The sequence below is a fragment of the Balaenoptera ricei genome, chromosome 2 (assembly GCF_028023285.1).
Source record: "Balaenoptera ricei isolate mBalRic1 chromosome 2, mBalRic1.hap2, whole genome shotgun sequence".
Taxonomy (NCBI): Eukaryota; Metazoa; Chordata; class Mammalia; order Artiodactyla; family Balaenopteridae; genus Balaenoptera; species Balaenoptera ricei.
In genome coordinates, this window is record NC_082640.1 from 7,088,278 (window position 1) to 7,105,309 (window position 17,032).

At 46.2% G+C, this 17,032-nt stretch overlaps 1 protein-coding gene across 1 annotated transcript in view; it reads left to right on the forward strand.

Annotated features, from left to right (window-relative positions):
- The first annotated feature begins 3,198 nt into the window (after nt 1-3,198).
- Nucleotides 3,199-17,032, forward strand: part of FAM171A1 (family with sequence similarity 171 member A1) — a 127,346-nt gene continuing 113,512 nt past the window's right edge. The window contains exon 1 of the mRNA XM_059910145.1: nt 3,199-3,364. Coding sequence (XP_059766128.1) covers nt 3,268-3,364 — 97 coding nt within the window. The 5' untranslated portion in view covers nt 3,199-3,267. The remainder of the gene's footprint in view (nt 3,365-17,032) is intronic.

Here is a 17,032-nt window from a genome sequence, read left to right on the forward strand (position 1 = left end):
GGCATCACTGCTTTTGGCAGAGAACTCGAAAATTGAAATGAAATGTACAGGCAGGCAACTTCTAAGCAATTTCAAGTAAGTACAGTCATAATTCATCTTTAGTCAAACAATGTGAGATTTTAATAAGAGCAACAGGAAAAGTTCTAGAAGGAAAGAACACTTCTGATTTCCATTGTTCTGCAAACACTCCCTCCCAAGCAGTGATTTATTTCCCCCCACCCCCACCCCCAGTTACTAAGTGGGAGTCTGGTTTCTGGAACAGGAGAAAAGGTAAACCATATTCTTTTATTCCAGTAGAGAAGGGTGATTATTTAATTCTTACATAATTCTAGGCAGATGATATGCACAGTGCAGTTGTTTATGTGATTTTGCAGAATTTGTGCTTTCTTAGCCTCCCACCCAAGTAGCTGGAAAACATCTACATGGGGAGCCAATGATCATGGGGGCCTCAGCTCTCTTTTTGGCTTTGAGATGGCGCACTGTGCAAAGTATCTAACCTCCTTCTGTTTCATCTGCAAGATGGGATGGGGCTGGTCCTTCCGAGAAACTATTTATACAAGCCTCAGTGTTGCTATCAAGGTATATAAAGTGTTTCTAAACTGCCATGTCATCCACAGAAATTTTGTTACATGCACAATAATAACAACCATTATCTTGAGCATCTACAAGTCCTGATTGTGACCCAAACTTGAATAGACTCATCACTTAGTGTTTATTTAGACTTCTCCCACTCTTAAAAGTTCTAGAACTCTATACTAGAATAGATATAGGACCCCAAATACCAGTGTTTTGGGTGAACAATGAAGCTTAGGGGGGAAAATGGTATAGAACAAGGTTTTTTGCTTTTTTAAAATTTTATTTTGAATAATGATAGACTCATAAGAAGTTATAAAAATGGTGCAGAGAGGTCCCTTGCCCCCTGCACCCAGCTCCCCCCCCAACCAGCATCCCCCAGTTGTAACATCTTATATAACTATAGCACATTATCAAAAACAGGAAATCGACATTGGCACAATACCATTCATTAGATACTATTAACTGGATTCAGACTTTACTGGGATTAGAACCCGTTTTTAAAACAATGTGGACACAGCTAGTGGTAACCTGAGTCATTTGCATGAGATTTATTCTTGGAGGTAACTTGATATAGGGAATTTGAGTTTGCTGTCACCAGACCCAGATACTATGGGCAACTTATTTGTCACTGAGCCTCAGTTTGTTCACCTGTAAAATAGGAATAATAATACCACCCAAGTAAGTTGTCATGAGGAAATACCTCTAGTCCAATGAAAGTGGCATCTATAATACTAGGAACTCCAAATATAATAGAGTCCTTGGTTCCCTCATGAGACCTGACACTTCAGCGCCCAGGATTCTGTAGGAGTCCCAGGTGCTCTCCCAATAATAACCTGGTTTTCGATTATTCTTGTTATCATTATTATTTTGCTCAGGCTAGTGCTGTCTCTTATAATCAACATCCCTGACAAAGGCACATCCTCAAAAGATATGAAGTGAGAAGTTTCAACTCTGGGTTGGGCTTAATGTCACTTCTCTTAGAAGCAGCCCCCTACCCCAAGAAAGTGATTTGAAAATTTTGGGTCCGCCCTGCTCCAAAAGCCATCCTCCACCAAGCAAGCTAGCTGGCTTGGCCTCTTTGTGCTCCTGGGGGCAGGAACCCAAGCTGGACTTGAGGGCGGACTGACCCAGATGGTCCTCTCTATGCTCCCCTCCCCTGGCTCTGATGTGGACCCTGGAATTACCCTAAGGCTTTGACGCTGGAAGTCAGAGGAGGAGGCATCAGGCAGTCCCTAATTGGGGGTCTTCTTTTCCACCTTCCCGACTACCTGCCACCCTGTACAGGTGCCCAGTTTGCACTAATGGCAGCCTTGGTCCTGAGGGTGCCAGTAACACCCACAGGGGCTTCCCCTCCTCCTGGTTTTATTGTGTCTCACAATGACTTGTCTCTAATAAGCCCACTGGGCAAGCGCCATCCTTCATTCTCTTTTTGGTACAGTGCCTGCCATACCCTAATGCCCAATTATAAAAATACAATAATAACCCTCCTCTGGCCTACCGTTCTGGAGGCAGCACGGGGCCGCTAGTGAGCCTAGAGGATTTCCCCAGATCGGGGGTCCCGGGCAGAGGTCCCAGGGTCCCTGCAGTGCTGGTTGGGAGATGGGGTGGAGAGAGTCAGGGGGACGTGAGGGTTATATGGAGGAAGGTACACAGACAAGAGGGAGTTAAAGAATGGAAGTTGGTGGGTGGGTACCTCAGCTTCAAGGAAGCCTGAGGTTCTCGCGGAGAGCTTCAACCCTGGGGCCAGGATGATTGTCTTATTCGAACCTTGGCTCTGTCACCCACCAGCTACTTGCTAAGGACAAATTCCTTAACCCTCTCTAGCTTCGATTTTCTCCTCTGTAAATGGGGAGAGCAATACCTACCTCTGAGTTCCTGTATTATGAAGACAAAAGTGGGAAATAACAAGTACTTAGGGCCTCAATAAGTGTAAATTTCCTCCCACCATAACCTTCTAGAAACATCCAAGCCCAACACAACATGGAGATGTTCGCCTGTCAACACTCAGGCGCTGACGGCTGCCTGCATTCGGTGTACCCGGGCTGGGGGATTCTGTTCCCGCTGACCTTCGGCGTTGGGTGTCAGATCTCCCCTGGGGTTCCTGAGTGACTCGGGACAGAAAGAGCTGCAGGACGCCGCGCTCCTGCGCAAACCGAGCGGGGTCGCACAGGGAGACCCCAGGACCTCCTGAGGGCCGTCAGCTAACCTGGGGCGAGGGTTTCGGCCTGAAAGGCAGCTACTGTCTTTCCCAAGAGGCGGGGTAGGGGGGCGGCGGGGCGGTCTGGACGCCAGGGTCGCGTTCACTGCTCCCGGGGGACCGGGGGGCGAGCGGGGCGGACCCGAGGGGGTGGCCGCTCGGGCGGGCGGGGCCCGTGGGCGCGCGGCCGCCAGGTGGCACCACGGCCCGGGGCCTGGGCGCCGCCGCGGGCGGGGCGCGAAGGGGTTAAAGAGGCGGCGGAGGCGCGGCGGCGGCTCTTCGGGGAAACCCACCGGGGCGCGCGGAGGCGGGAGCGGCCGTGGGCTGCGGGGCCCGGCGCCGCGCCGGGCGGGGGCGCGGCCAATCGGGCGGCGGGCCCGGCGCGCGCGGAGCCAGGCGATATGGAGGGAGGCGCGGCGGCCGGCTGCCCCTGACGCGCCGCTCCGAGCCGGTGGTCGGCCAGCCCGCGCCGCCCGGGGCCCTGCGGCGCGGAGATGAGCAGGTCGGCGGCGCTGCTGCTCTGCCTGCTGGGCTGCAACGTCTGGAAGGCGGTGACCAAGACGCTGCGGGAACCCGGCGCCGGAGCCCAAGGTCGGTGCGCGGCGGCGGGCTTTGTGTCGGCCGCGGGCCTGCGGCAGAGGCGGCGGCGGCGGCGGCGGCGGGGCTCCGGGGCCGCATTGTGTCGCCGCGGCCGCCCGAGCCCGAGCCGCCGCCACCGGGCCTGCAGCCCCAGCGCCGCGCTCCCGAGGGGGCGGCGCCGCCCGGGGGCGCCGAGATACCCGGGCAGACGCTCCCGGGGGGCCGCGGGCCGCCGGGGTGCGGGTGGCATCAGCTGTTGCCGCCCCGCGTGGCCGGTTTGGATGCATCCGAAGGTCCTTTATGCGCGCCGCGGACACGCGGCTCCATCTCCTCCTTCGCCCGGGCGAAAACGGCAGCCCCCTGGTCGCCATCCCCCGTTCCCCACCTCGGGGCTCGGTTCTCGAAGCCCGATCGCGAAGGCTACGCTCGGCCCTTTTGTTGCGGCGGCCGAGGGGGTGGCCGCCGCCCCTGGGGTGCCCCCTGCTCCCCGGGACCCCGAGGTCCTCGGCCGCTGCCCGCCTCCAGCCTGCCGCAGTTTGGGAAAGTTTCGGGGTCTCCTCCCCTTCCCGACCCGACGTCTTTAACAGGCCCTAAGGGCTCTGCTCGGCGGCCCAGGAATCATCCCCGGAAGGGGAGAAAGAATTGGAACTGGGAGGCCCTAATCAATTAAAAAAAAAAAATCATTTCCACGGCTGTGTGTCGCCAGCTCAAGGCTTTTGTCTAATCTTTGGCCTCTGCAAATATGCTTTCCAGCCCTGGGAGCAATGTGCTCGCCTCTGAGAATGGCCACGAGCCTGTCTTTTGTTTTCAAAATAAGAATTTGTATGGGGGGGAAGCCCGAAGCTTCCTTTGCACGGGTTTGTGCGGTCTAAATCGAGTGCTTCTCTGTTGCCTGGCTTTTCGAAAGGGTGAGTGAGGCCGCCGTAGATGAACATCTGGCGTTCACACAGGACACCAATGCCGGGCCTCGCTGGGCCTGTCTGGTCTCCCGGGAGGGCTTCACTGCAGCCCCGGAGACCCTCACCCGCACCCCGACCCCCAGACTCCTTGCCCGCGTCCTTTCCTCGAGGAAAGGTGTGTGTTCTGTGAAGTCCGCCCAGCAGACGGAATGCACGGGGAGCGCTCCCTCCCAGCTCGCTCCATCCTCTTGCTAGGACCCTGCCTTACGCCCTTTTCCATATGCTCGCCCTCCTTCCTTATGGCAAATATTCAGAGCCCAGAGCCCGGGAGTGTCTGGGAGCAGAGAACCCTGGTGGTTTTCCACCTCTCACGTTGAGACAGGGAAGGGAGTTTCTACCCACAGCCGGTTGGGTTTGGTTTGTTACCTACATGTTGAATTCAAGGTTTTCATAGTCATCGCTTGCTGTATCATTTGCTGGCGTCTCTTTCATGCATCGCTTTTTCTATAGCTGTGATGAAACAAGACCATTCTGAATTGTGTATAAATTTAGTAAAGTATATTACGGAAGGGGGAACATTGGCAAGGTGCATAAAAGACTGTCTCTTCATGTAGGAAATGAATGTTTAGGACATTTAGCTCATCAGTGTTGAATTGTAGCCTCTTTCATTAATCCCCTACTGCTCTTTGAATCAGCTGTTTCAATGAATATGATATTTGTGTTTCAACAAGGCCATTAATTCCAAAGAATGGGTGGAATTTTTTGTTTTGCAGTTGGAATAGGGATATGGAAACATTAAGTTTGTGCACTTATAAAATAGGGGAATGCATAGCCTTAACTGGAACAAAAAAGTCATGAAAAAAACCTACTAGGTCTAGGTCAGACACCGCATTTTGCAGAGAGCTTGCTGCTAAATATCTTATCTGGTAACTAAAGTCTCAGAAATGGAATATTCTGTGCAGTGAGTGAGAAAAAGTCAACCTGTGAGATATTTATGCACAGCTAGGAGTACCTTAGTATATTGTGTGTTTGGAGTGGGAGATCAAGTATCTTGGAATATTTTTCCCTAGGATTACTTCCTTTATTGGGTAGGATGGCTTTTTAAAGAGCTGAGCCCAGGAGCTCTGCCAGAGCTCAGGGTCTCACTACCTGGCATCTGGATTTTGAACTAGTACCGTGTTTTCAGGGAATGGACAATTGCTCCTTTGACGTTAGAAGGTCGCCTTCACCCCACTGAGTTCTTCCAACCATTTTGACACTTATCTTGTAACATAGTTTTAAAATTCATGTCTTCTCTGCTCTCGGGGATCACATACACAATGAAAACAAATGCAATCTCTGATTTCACTTTGCATTTTCCGCAGCAGGTTGTAGAGGGTTTTGCACAGAGCTGGTGCTCAGGTTGTGTTGAAAGAAAGAGTAAAGGATTGAAGACAGCTACTGCATATACTAAAGGGTGCCATGCATACACTTTAAGAAAAAAACTTCATGCTTACCTGCCCAGAAACCTAATTTGTAAGAGTTTTGCTTTTATTGTAGAAACTGTTCCATGAATAGTACTTGGTTTTTTTTTTTTTTTGGCTGCGCAGCTTGTGGTATCTTAGTTCCCTGACCAGGGATCAAACCCATGCCCCCTGCAGTGGAAGTGTGGAGTCCTAACCACTGGACCGCCAGCGAAGTCCCTATGAATCATACTTTGATCATGCGTTGTGCTCACATAGATGTTATGCAACAACCAAATTTAGATTAGGAAAAACTACTTAGATACCTCAAACACGCAAATCATAGGCCAGAGCACCTCAATTAGATTCCTAGGCCTAAATGACACCTTCCTTTTTAAATGAATCTTTGTTATGTCAGAGGAAACTAACATCTGCAAAACTTCTCGGCATCACTTTGCTCTTTATATATTCAAGATAAAATTTAAAGTTTGGCTCTTCCCACTGTAGCTGCTTTGAATCAGCAAAGGGATTTCAAAGGCAACAGTTAGCTATCACCATGAGGCTTGGCTTTGCTGGTCATGAATTTGAACCAGCTCCAGCATATGATTGCGTGTTTTTATGAAGTGTTTTCATTCGAGTTGCCCTAAAGTGGTCACAGTATCTAATTTTTTTTCTGGGAATTTTATAGAAACCGTTATTCACAAGTATCTACTAATTCTGACTTTCTCCACCTCTTACACAACTGTGCGCTAAGACCAGCTTGATAGAAGGGGCCCCTACTTAAAGAGTGGTAAGCTGTGCAGACGTGCTCTATGAGGTGTATCCTTGAACCCCAGCACTCTCTTTATGTGCCAGAAGAAAGGTCAGAGCTAGGTTGCTGCTCATTGTCTAACAGTAAAGTATTTTGCAATGATGTGCTATTTTTTTGTTCCTCTCAGAATAGCTACAATCTATCATAACATTTGAGGTGTATGGCTGGCTGTCTCTCTTCTCTGCAAAAGGTCTATTCCTGGCCAAATTCAAATTTCGGTTTTTAGAACATCGTGATCGGTTGAAAGACCAGGAAGGGATGTAAGCTATCAGGAGGACCATCCAACGAGCATGACTTATGCTGACAGTATATTAAGAGCATAACATCTAAATAAAACTCATGGGCTCACATCCTGGGAAACTGCAGGACTTGAACTTGCCAAGACCTCTGGACTTCCTTGCACGCCAGGTGTGGGAATTCTATGCAGAAGCAAGAGCAATGTCTAGGGAATTTCTGGCAAAGTCTTTGAGATGAGTTTAAAAATTATTTTTGTATCCTGTTTGTACTTGTCCTGTAATACTTGGTAACTTACAGCTTATTAGCTTAGAAATCTAACCAAAAGAAAGAAAATATTGCATGGATTTCCGAACTAATAGCTTGCAAATGGAGGTACTTTCTCAGTTTTAATCAAGCCTTCATTTTAAACAAATTACTGATGTCTGTAAATCTGTTTATTTTCATTATTCTTGGCAAACGCTAATTTAGTAGTTTTATTAAATACTACTTACTAAAAAAGCACACGGAAATAAGTTGGACAGACAACAGACGTGTATAATACTGTATATTGAAGGAAAAATTGAATATAAAAACATTTCAGAAATCTAGTTGGAAGAATTCGCCCTGTGATAACACATATACATCAATAATGCTTTTATAGTTTGATCAAGTTATAGAGAAATCCTGTAAACAAGTCGTTTTCACTTATTTCACCAAATATAACTTCTGGACCTTTAAAGACCACAGTCCTGGCTAAATTATTCAGTTCCAGCAAAAACGGAAGTGAATGTATTTTAAAAGTACTTTTTAAATTAAGCATCAGCACCCTAAATAGACCAATTCATTCTAAGAAGTAATCGTTCTTAAAAATTCTATATTGTGACCCAGTGGTATGCCCTACATTCAGAAAACCATTACGTACTTTTGTAAAGTCAAACTTGTAAATAGGCAACATTTGAGGCAATTAACCACTTTAGAAATGGTTTCATAATGAGTTCCCTTAAAATAAACAGTTGATTCCGCGTATTTAAGGCGACTCCACCTTCCTCCCATCAAGCCTCTGTTTGCCAGCTCCTCTTCCTCCCGGATTAAAGTGAGGCTGCAAACACTTGCCCATTTTTCTTTCATTTACCCCTTGCAGGATCTATTAGCCCATAGAGATCCCAGTAATTAAACCCTATTACGTGGATGACTCCAACTTTTCTCTCTCTTGCCTTGACCTGGTGTCGTAGCTCTAGTTCCTTCTGTCCAACAAACTACTGGACGTCTCCATTCAGTGCACGAAGCTGACCTCAAACTCCCTCAGCTGCCAGCCTCCTTCTCCAATCCAGCTTACCTTAAGTTCTCTATTAACTGGACTCAAAATCTGGGTGTCCCCTTAGATCCTTTCTCTACCTTATAATCCATACAGTTGGTAATTGTAAGGGTGCATATATAGAGCACATTTATGTAGATGTCTTTACGCATCCAGGTAGATGCGTTTATATAGTATCAGAAGGCGCTTCTTGGTCAAGTTTATACTTCTTGTTCTGCAGATGAGGAAACCCAGGCCCAAAGAAGTGAGGGGACCTCAGATAATGGTGTTCTCTAGCCGCACAGACCCTGTGGAAGGTAGAGTCATGGCCCCCAAAGATGTCCACGTCCTAATCTCTGGAACCAGAGAATACAGTAGTGCTTTACATGAGAAGAGGGACTTTGCAGAGCTAATCAAGTTAAGGATCTTCAGATGGGAAGATTATTCGGGATTATAAAAGGGAGGCAGAGGGTCAGAGCCAGAGATGAGGAAGATGTTTCACTGCTGGCCATGAAGACAGTGCCAAGGAATGCAGGCGGCCTCTGGACGCTGCAAAAGGCGAGGAAATGGATTCTCCCCTAGGGCTTCCAGAAGGAATGCTGCCTTGCCAACATCTTCACTTTAGCTCCGTGATGCTGATTTGGGGCTTCTGACCTCCAGAACTATTGGATAGTAAATTCATGTTATTTTAAGCCACTGAGTTGTGGTACTTTGCTATGGTAGCGATAGGAAACCAATACAGACGCTGACCCCCTAGGACTGTGAGAGGAGATGCACCCATACAGCCAGGGTAATGGTACAGCTTGGACCACTTTGGGGGACCAAGCTGCTGAAGATAACATTTGGAGGCTTTTTGCATCTGTTTAACAAAATTCTGCCTAATTGGAACCCTGTTGGGGGCCCTTGGGGAAAGCCTTAAGGGCCTTCCCACCATCACCACCAAAATAACTATTTTTTTTTCCAGAGGAGCTCAGTGGGCTGTGACTTTTATTTGTAAGCAAGGTGCATCCAATTATCGGTGTTCCTGCTAGCGCTGGGATTACTCACACCTGCAGGGAGAAGCGGTAGCCTCTTTTAGAAATTTGGCTTCCTTTTAAACTTGGCTCTAATCTTTGTCGAAACATACCTATCGGTAACTAAATGAGGTAAAAGAAAGTTACGACTGAATGTCACCATCGGCCCCCGAAGCCATCGTATAATAAAATGATAGGGGACCCCTGACGTGGAACGGCCTCCCAGTGTCGTCTCAGAGGCTCAGCACATCCCCTTGATGTTTCTCTGCCTCTCTTGGGCCAGTGAGCCCCACCAGCTCGGGGGCCTGGGACCACGGGAACCATTAAGGTTGACCCCCGCAGGGAAGGGGGATGGGATGAATTGGGAGATCGGGATTGACGTATACATACTACTATATATAAAATGGATAATTAATGAGAACCTAGTGTATAGCTCAGGGAACTCTAATGCTCTGTGGTGACCTAAATGGGAAGGAAATCCAAGAAGAGGGGATATATGTATATGTACAGCTGATTCACTTTGCTGTACAGCAGAAACTAACACAACGTTGTAAAGCAGCTAGACTCCAATAAAATTAATTAAAAAAAAAAAAAAGACGCCTCCTGCAGGTGGAGGACAGAGTAGTATGGAAACACCTGAATAATCCTCGACACTGCCCCGATTGCAGAATGCAGGAAGAGGGAGACTGCTTGGTCTCCTGCAGTTGCTATCCCGCTGGGAGCAAAAGACTAACGTTCAGCGTAGCCCAGAGAAGGGAGCCACCACTGCGGGGGTCGCTGGTGACTTGGTGGAGTGATGTGGGGACGGGAGAAGGGGAAGGATAATGAAGTGTCTCCTCCTGAGGAGCAGACCCAAGAATGGACAGAAGCTTGAACCGTCTCGATTTCAGGGCTTTAGCCTAAAGGTAAACAAAGATTGGAGAAAGGGAGAGAATGACTCCCTTATTTGCAGGCCGAAGACCTTGCCTCGTGTTAAGGCGTCATTCTTGCCTTCCCCTCCCATCTAATCAACATTCCTTCACTCATCTCTCTTCATTTTCCCTCCCAGGTACTTGTGCAAAGCAGCGTGTCTTTCTCCCTCTGTTTCAGTCTGTTCTTTCAACCTAGGCTCTCTCCACGTGGCCCTCGTCAAACACCATTTTAACTCATGTTTCTCTCCTGCAGAGACACGTTAACTCTTTTCCCGTTGCCCAAAGTATGGCGTCTAAATTATGATGTCTGGCCTTTCCTCACGTGCCTGTTCCAGCTTTAGCTCCGTTCTTCGCCGGGTGAAGATCATCCCCTCCGGCTAGAATGTTCCATCATTGTCCCCTGGGTGATGGTTGTACATTCTCACTTCCCTTCACTCACAGCCATGCTCCCCTTTTCTATTCTTAAAATCCTAAATGGGAAATGTCTACTGTATGAAGACAGTATGCTAAACACTTGTTAGACAGGAACAGGGTGCTGTGGAGGAGACAGTATATTTTGGGGTAAGCTTGATTCTTTAGGGGTGCTTACTTTTTCACATTTTACAACCCAATTGAAGAAGAGATGGAAAAATAAATTAAGAAGGACATCACCAAGGTACTTTAATGTAATTAGGCAAGAATCTCTTGAGTAACATGAAACCGTTAACAGTTGCATGACTAAAATCCAGCTGTAAGTTGTCTATGATGTTTATTTCTAGAAATTTCGAGGATTTGTCCACAGTAGGCCACAGGAAGTTGTATTTGAGAGAGCACAAGCACACAGAACGTCACTTAGTGTTCCTCAAAGTTGTACGTTAGGTAAGACACGTCATTTTGGTGATCAGATATTGAAGCAGGGACAGCATTGGTTGGACAGTGTTGGTGCTGTAGTGATTTCCAGTATCAGCCGAAGCTCTGAATAACAATTGCAGAAACAATTAGGTAAAACTCACAGTACTTACAAAGAGTGGGGTGGTAAGATGACCAAATGTGGATTTAATATGTTCAAATAGTTTGAGCCCTTAACTGAAGCTTAACTTTATATAAAACATATAAACATACTCAAATATGAGAACTGGCAAGATCTTTTGGGATTGTGGGAAGTAGCCAGTGGTGTTGGAAAAGCTGGCTTAGGAGAAATTAACTTGGAAGTGAGTACTGAGTTTGTAAAAGATTGGTTTGTTTCTTATTTGTTTTGTTTTGAGCTGTACCCCACAGAGATAGAGAAGCCTGAGTGTAATGAGAAGAGACAACCATGTCCAAGTCAAACGAACATTTCATTTGCCTAGACTTCTTAGAGCTCAGAATTCGAATAGAAAAATTATTGAATTCATGTTGAAGGAAAGATTTTTAATGTAATTTTGACAGAGCTGAACTAAAGACATAAACGCTTTGATGAAAGCTAGCCTCAATCCATAAGGTGAATCACATTAGTAAGACCTCTGATTTCAAACCAGTAACTAGTAGCAGTCTCATGGATGACTTTATACTGGTTGTAGTCGAGTGTGGTTTTGCTTTGTTTCCTCAGCCCCACAATTAGCGCTTAGATCTCTCCTCTTAAGAGAGAAGGGTCAACAACAAGCATTTGTTAATGGAAATCTGTCTTAACAGAATTAAAGCACGTGTAACTTGGGTCTCAATATTTTATTATTAACAACATTCTATTTATTTGCCTATTCTTAATTTGTTTGATTATTTATAATTTATAGTTGATTTCTAACAATATTTTATTAATGATTTGGATGAGTACATTGCAGGGATATTGATCATACTTTCTTATGAAATAAAGACTGAAAGGGGGTGTCTTAGTCTATCCAAGCAGCTGTAACAGAATACCGTAGACTGATTGGCTTATAAACAGCAGCAGTTTATTTCTCACAGTTTGGGAGGCTGGGAAGTCCAAGATCAAGGTGTTTGCAGATGTGCTGCCTGGTGAGAGCCCACTTCTGATTCGTAGATGGCCATCTTTTTGCTGTGTCCTCACATAGCAGAACAGGTGAGGGAGCTCTCTGAGATCTCTTCTTAATCAAGGCACTAATCCCATTCATGAGGTCCCCACCCTCATGACGTAATCACCTCCCAAAGGCCCCATCTTCAGATACCATCACATTAGGGATTAGGTTTCAACATATGAATTTGCGGGGGACACAGACATTCAGTCTATGGCAGGGGGCTTGCAAGATTGAGATCCAAAACAAAACAAACCAACCTCTCCCCAGGCAGTAACTATGAGTTAAAGATAACAAAATTGCAGAATAGAAAAGAAGACTTTTTTTTTTTTAATCAATGGGGAAAAGACTTAGATCTTCAAGTGACTATAAGATTAGTCAAGTAAAAAGTGAGTAGAAAGTATGACTGGTTATCAAAACTGCCTGGGTGATCTTGGGCTGCCTTGAATTTGTGGTTTCTAGAAGGCGGATTAGGATATAAGCCTGCCGTGTCATATGCTGGTCTCACCATACTTGGAGGACTGTATTTGGTCCTAGATGCCAGATTTAAGCTTTCTGTTGACCCTCCAGAACACGTTCCAAGGAGAGCTTGAAATCGGGTCGCTTGGCTTCATATGCTGTGGTTTTCATATCATGTGGTCACCTGTCCATAATGTTAGCAAGTGCTGGGCTGGACCAGAGGCCCCTATGTTCACACAGTCCTCCAACAGAACCTTATCCTTATTGGTCATCACAGGCTCAGCCCCGGAATAGCTGAACCAAGTTCATCAGATGGAGGAACTCCAGGCATTTCATCGTTGTTCTTAAAAGCAGAGCAGCTAAGAGGGTAGCCTCAAAGCCTTGTTTGTGAAAGATGGTCCAGTCCCAGAGAGTATATGGTCTAAAAAAAAATAAAGATACCAGAAGACCTGTTGGGGAACCTCAGATATTTTAAGGGCCATTGCATTTGTTTTCTACGGCTGCCTTCACAGATTACCCCAAATCAGCGACATGAAGCAGCACCATTATTATCCCCCAGTTTCCGTGGGTGGGAAGTGTGGGCACAGCTCAGCTCAGCCGAGTCTCTGCTTAAGGCATCACAAGTCCAAAATCAAAGCATCAGCAGGGCTGTGGTCCTTCTTGGAGGCTCCGGGGAAGAATTTGCTTCCAAACTCAGTCAAGTTGTCGTCAGAATTCAGTTCCTCGCAAATAGAGAGCCGAGGTCCCTGTTTCTTTGCTGGCTGACAGCCGTGAGCCTTTCTTGGTTCCTTAAGGCCACCTGTATCCTTTGTCACCTTGCTCCTTCCACTGCAGCATGTGGAGTCCTGCTCACAGGTCATGTCTCTCTGATTTCTCCTTCTGCCCCGTCTCTCTGCCCACAACCAGAGAAAGTTCTCTGCTTTTAAGGGCTCATGTGATTAGGTTGGGCCCACCGGATAATCGAGGACAGTCTCCCTGTCTTCCAGTCCGTAGCCCTCATCATCTCTGCAGTCCTTTTTGCTGTCAGTGTGACATATTCGAAAGTTCCCGGTGAGGGTGGGGACGGCTTTGGGCATCTCATCCTGCCTGCATCAGCCACAGTGTAAAGATGGGTCATGGCGTCTGCAGTGGATGGGGTGGGTGGGAGGGAGGCAGATTTCCCGGCCGCTGGAGATGCTGAGGGGAGCCCGGAGGAAGACGACTGAGGGTGTTCTCTCTGAGTCTCAAGAAGGGTCTTGGACGAGAGACTTCTCTCCCTTCCTGCCCTGAGACTGTAGGACCCTAAACTCTGTGGACTAAGCTCTGTCTAAACCCTGGAGACAGCGTATGCAGTGCCAAATTCTATATTTAAAGTGGTCCTGAGTTTTGTTATTTTGAACCTGAGAACCTAGAAGTGACGTTCCTTTTGATAACTGAGGTTTACTACATTCTTTGAATGATCAATATTTGCAATCTTTCTCTTATACTTCATGTTAAATCAGTGTAATACTCACAGGCAGTCTCAGCTTCACTCACTTAGACATAAAAAAGTCATCAGGATGATTAGCTAACAGGTACTTGGCGCTGATTACCTGCCAGGCATGATGCTGAGCACTTTGATGGATTATCTTTTTTAAAAAAAATTTTTTTATAATTTATTTTTATTTTTTATTTTTTTATTCTTGGCTGCGTTGGGTCTTCGTTGCTGTGCTAGGGCTTTCTCTAGTTGCGGCGAGGGGGGGCAGCTCTTCGTCGCGGTGCACAGGCTTCTCATTGCGGTGGTTTCTCTTGCGGTAGAGCATGGGCTCTAGGCGTGTGGGCTTCAGTAGTTGTGGCACGCGGGCTCAGTAGTTGTGGTTCGCGGGCTCAGTAGTTGTGGCTCGCGGGCTCTAGAGCACAGGCTCAGTAGTTGTGGCGCACGGGCCTAGTTGCTCCGCGGCATGTGGGATCTTCCCGGACCAGGGCTCGAACCCGTGTCCCCTGCATTGGCAGGTGGATTCTTAACCACTGTGCCAACAGGGAAGTCCCTTGATGGATTATCTTAATTTAATCTGCACATCAATCCTGCAAGCTGTAAATATCAGTCTCGTTTTATAGAAGAGGAATGTGAGGCACAAAGGAGTTAAACCGTTTACCCAAAGTCACACAGTGAATGACACAGTCCACTGTGCAACACTGGGCAGGCTGGCCTTCACCCTCACACCGGGCTGCTTTCTGACATGGAGGATTAAATTAGAATTTCACGCAATTTTGATCCTCATGGCATTTTACCAGTAATAAGGGGGCTCTGGATGGTCCTGTTCGTTTTTATGGAGAAAGACAAAATACCTGCTGTGTGGTCCCTGTTGGCCTTTGAGCCCTGGAAAGCCACCCTGAACAGACACTTCCAAGCATCTCCTAAGAGCATCTCCTGGGCTTCGTGGTGTGTCGGATGCACACGTGTAGCCGCTGTAAGGGGCTCTCACCAGTAACTTCATGATTTCCTGAGGGAGGACCAGCCAAGCAGGGCGGGAGCTGGGGTTACATACACCCAGCTGGGCCTGGGAGAATCTTCTGGTTTGTGTTCAGAACCCATTAGTATTTGGCCAACTCTTTATGTAACAAGAGAAACCTGTTAGAACCCAGCAATTGGACAGTCAGGGGTAGGGAAGGATGTGGTTATTTTTGAAACAGCCCTTCATGTATGTTTGGATTGCACAGATGCCCTTGTTCTCCTTAGGCATCAACTAGGGGCTTCATTCACTCCAAAGTAGGTGTGAAATACAGTGTTTATTTGATATTTGAACCTACTTGCAAAAGTTTAATCTTTTTCACTCTTGACAAAAAGCTTCTTAGTTCTTCTTTGCTTATATAATGATCCTGAAAATAGAATTTTAAATGATGCCATTATGGGACTATAATAGATTTTTTCCATCTTATTTCGTGAAAACGTTTGGCCGTGAAAAAAATTGAAAGAATTTACAGGGAATACCCCATGCAGGCCACTGAGATTCTACAATTAACATTTTACTATAGTTGCTTTATTGCTTATCCATCAATTCATTCATTCTTCTATCCATCCATTAATCCATCTTATTTTTCAATGAAATTTAAAGCACGTATCAGGTATCAGTTCCCTTTCTTCCTAATACTGCAGCATGTGTATCATTAATTAGTGTTCAATATTTGTTTGATTTCTTTCTCATAGGAAAATTTAGGTACAAGGAAATACCCAAATCTTAAGTGTTGACCTGTGCATTTGCCTATGCAACCCCAAATCCCATTATGATACGCAATATCATTCCAGAAAGTTCCCTCATGCCCCTCTTAGTAAGTCCCTGCCCCTACCCTTTAGGGGAAACCACTGTTGTGATTTTTTCCACCATAGATTACTTTCTTGCCTGTTTGGAACTTCCTATAAATAGAATCATACGGTATGGACCCTGGCTTCTTTTGTTCACCATAACATTTCTGTCAGATCCATCCATTTATTGCTTGTACCAATGGATTGCTTATTTTTATTGCTGAATAATATTACACTGGAGGAATATTCTGCGGTGTTCATCCATTCTTCTATTGAGAAACACACAAGTTGTTTCTGGTTTGTGGCTATTATAAATAGAGTTGCTGGGAACATTTTATACAGTTGTTCTATGGACGTATGTTTTCATTGCTCTTGGGAAAATATCTAGGAGCAGAATCGCCGGGTTATAGGATAGGTGAATGTTTAGTTTCAAAGGGAACCACTAGGCCTTTTTTCCAAATCGGTTGTGTCTTTCTATACGCCCATCAAAAAAACATGTGAGAGTTTTTGTTGCTCCATACTCTCACCAACACTTGGTAGTGGTAGTCTTTTTAATTTTAGCCGTTTTGGTGGGCAGATTTACATATATTAGACAGATAGATAGATAGATAATAGACAGCTAGATGGTAGGTAGATAGATAAATAGATGATAGATAGATAATAGAAAGACAGACAATATAGTGCATACATTTCATTTTCCAGCTGTAATGGCTTTAGTTTTTGAAGAGTATTGGAGCACTTTTAGAAATCAAAATTAAGGTTTTACCATTATGTTTATGTTTATTTTCAACAGTTTTTGATGTGGACTTTTATTTCTCTTTGATATTTTATTAAAGTCTATCACATGACCAGATTAGCTCCTCAATGAGTATCCCATCTGATTATGTAGAACCAGTTGATTACATATCAACCAGATAAGGCATGGTGCGTGCTCGTGTGTGTGTGTGTGTGTGTGTGTGTGTGTGTGTCAGGGTAGAGAAGGAATAGGAAAGAAAAAGAAAACAAAAATAACCCTTCCAGAGTCTATTATTTGCATCCTACCAATGCAAAACTAGAGGTTATATAGGGCTGTTTCAGTGCCTGTTCTCCTCTTTAAAAGAAACCTGAACAGGGACTTCCCTGGTGGCACAGTGGTTAAGAATCCACCTGCCAATGCAAGGGACACAGGTACGAGCCCTGGTCCAGGAAGATCCCACATGCCGCGGAGCAACTAAGCCCGTGCGCCACAACTGCTGAGCCTGTGCTCTAGAGCCCGCGAGCCACAACTACTAAGCCCGCGTGCTTCAACTCCTGAAGCCCACATGCCTAGAGCCTGTGCTCCACAACAAGAGAAGCCACTGCAATGAGAAGCCTGTGCCCCACAATGAAGAGTAGCCCCCCTCTCG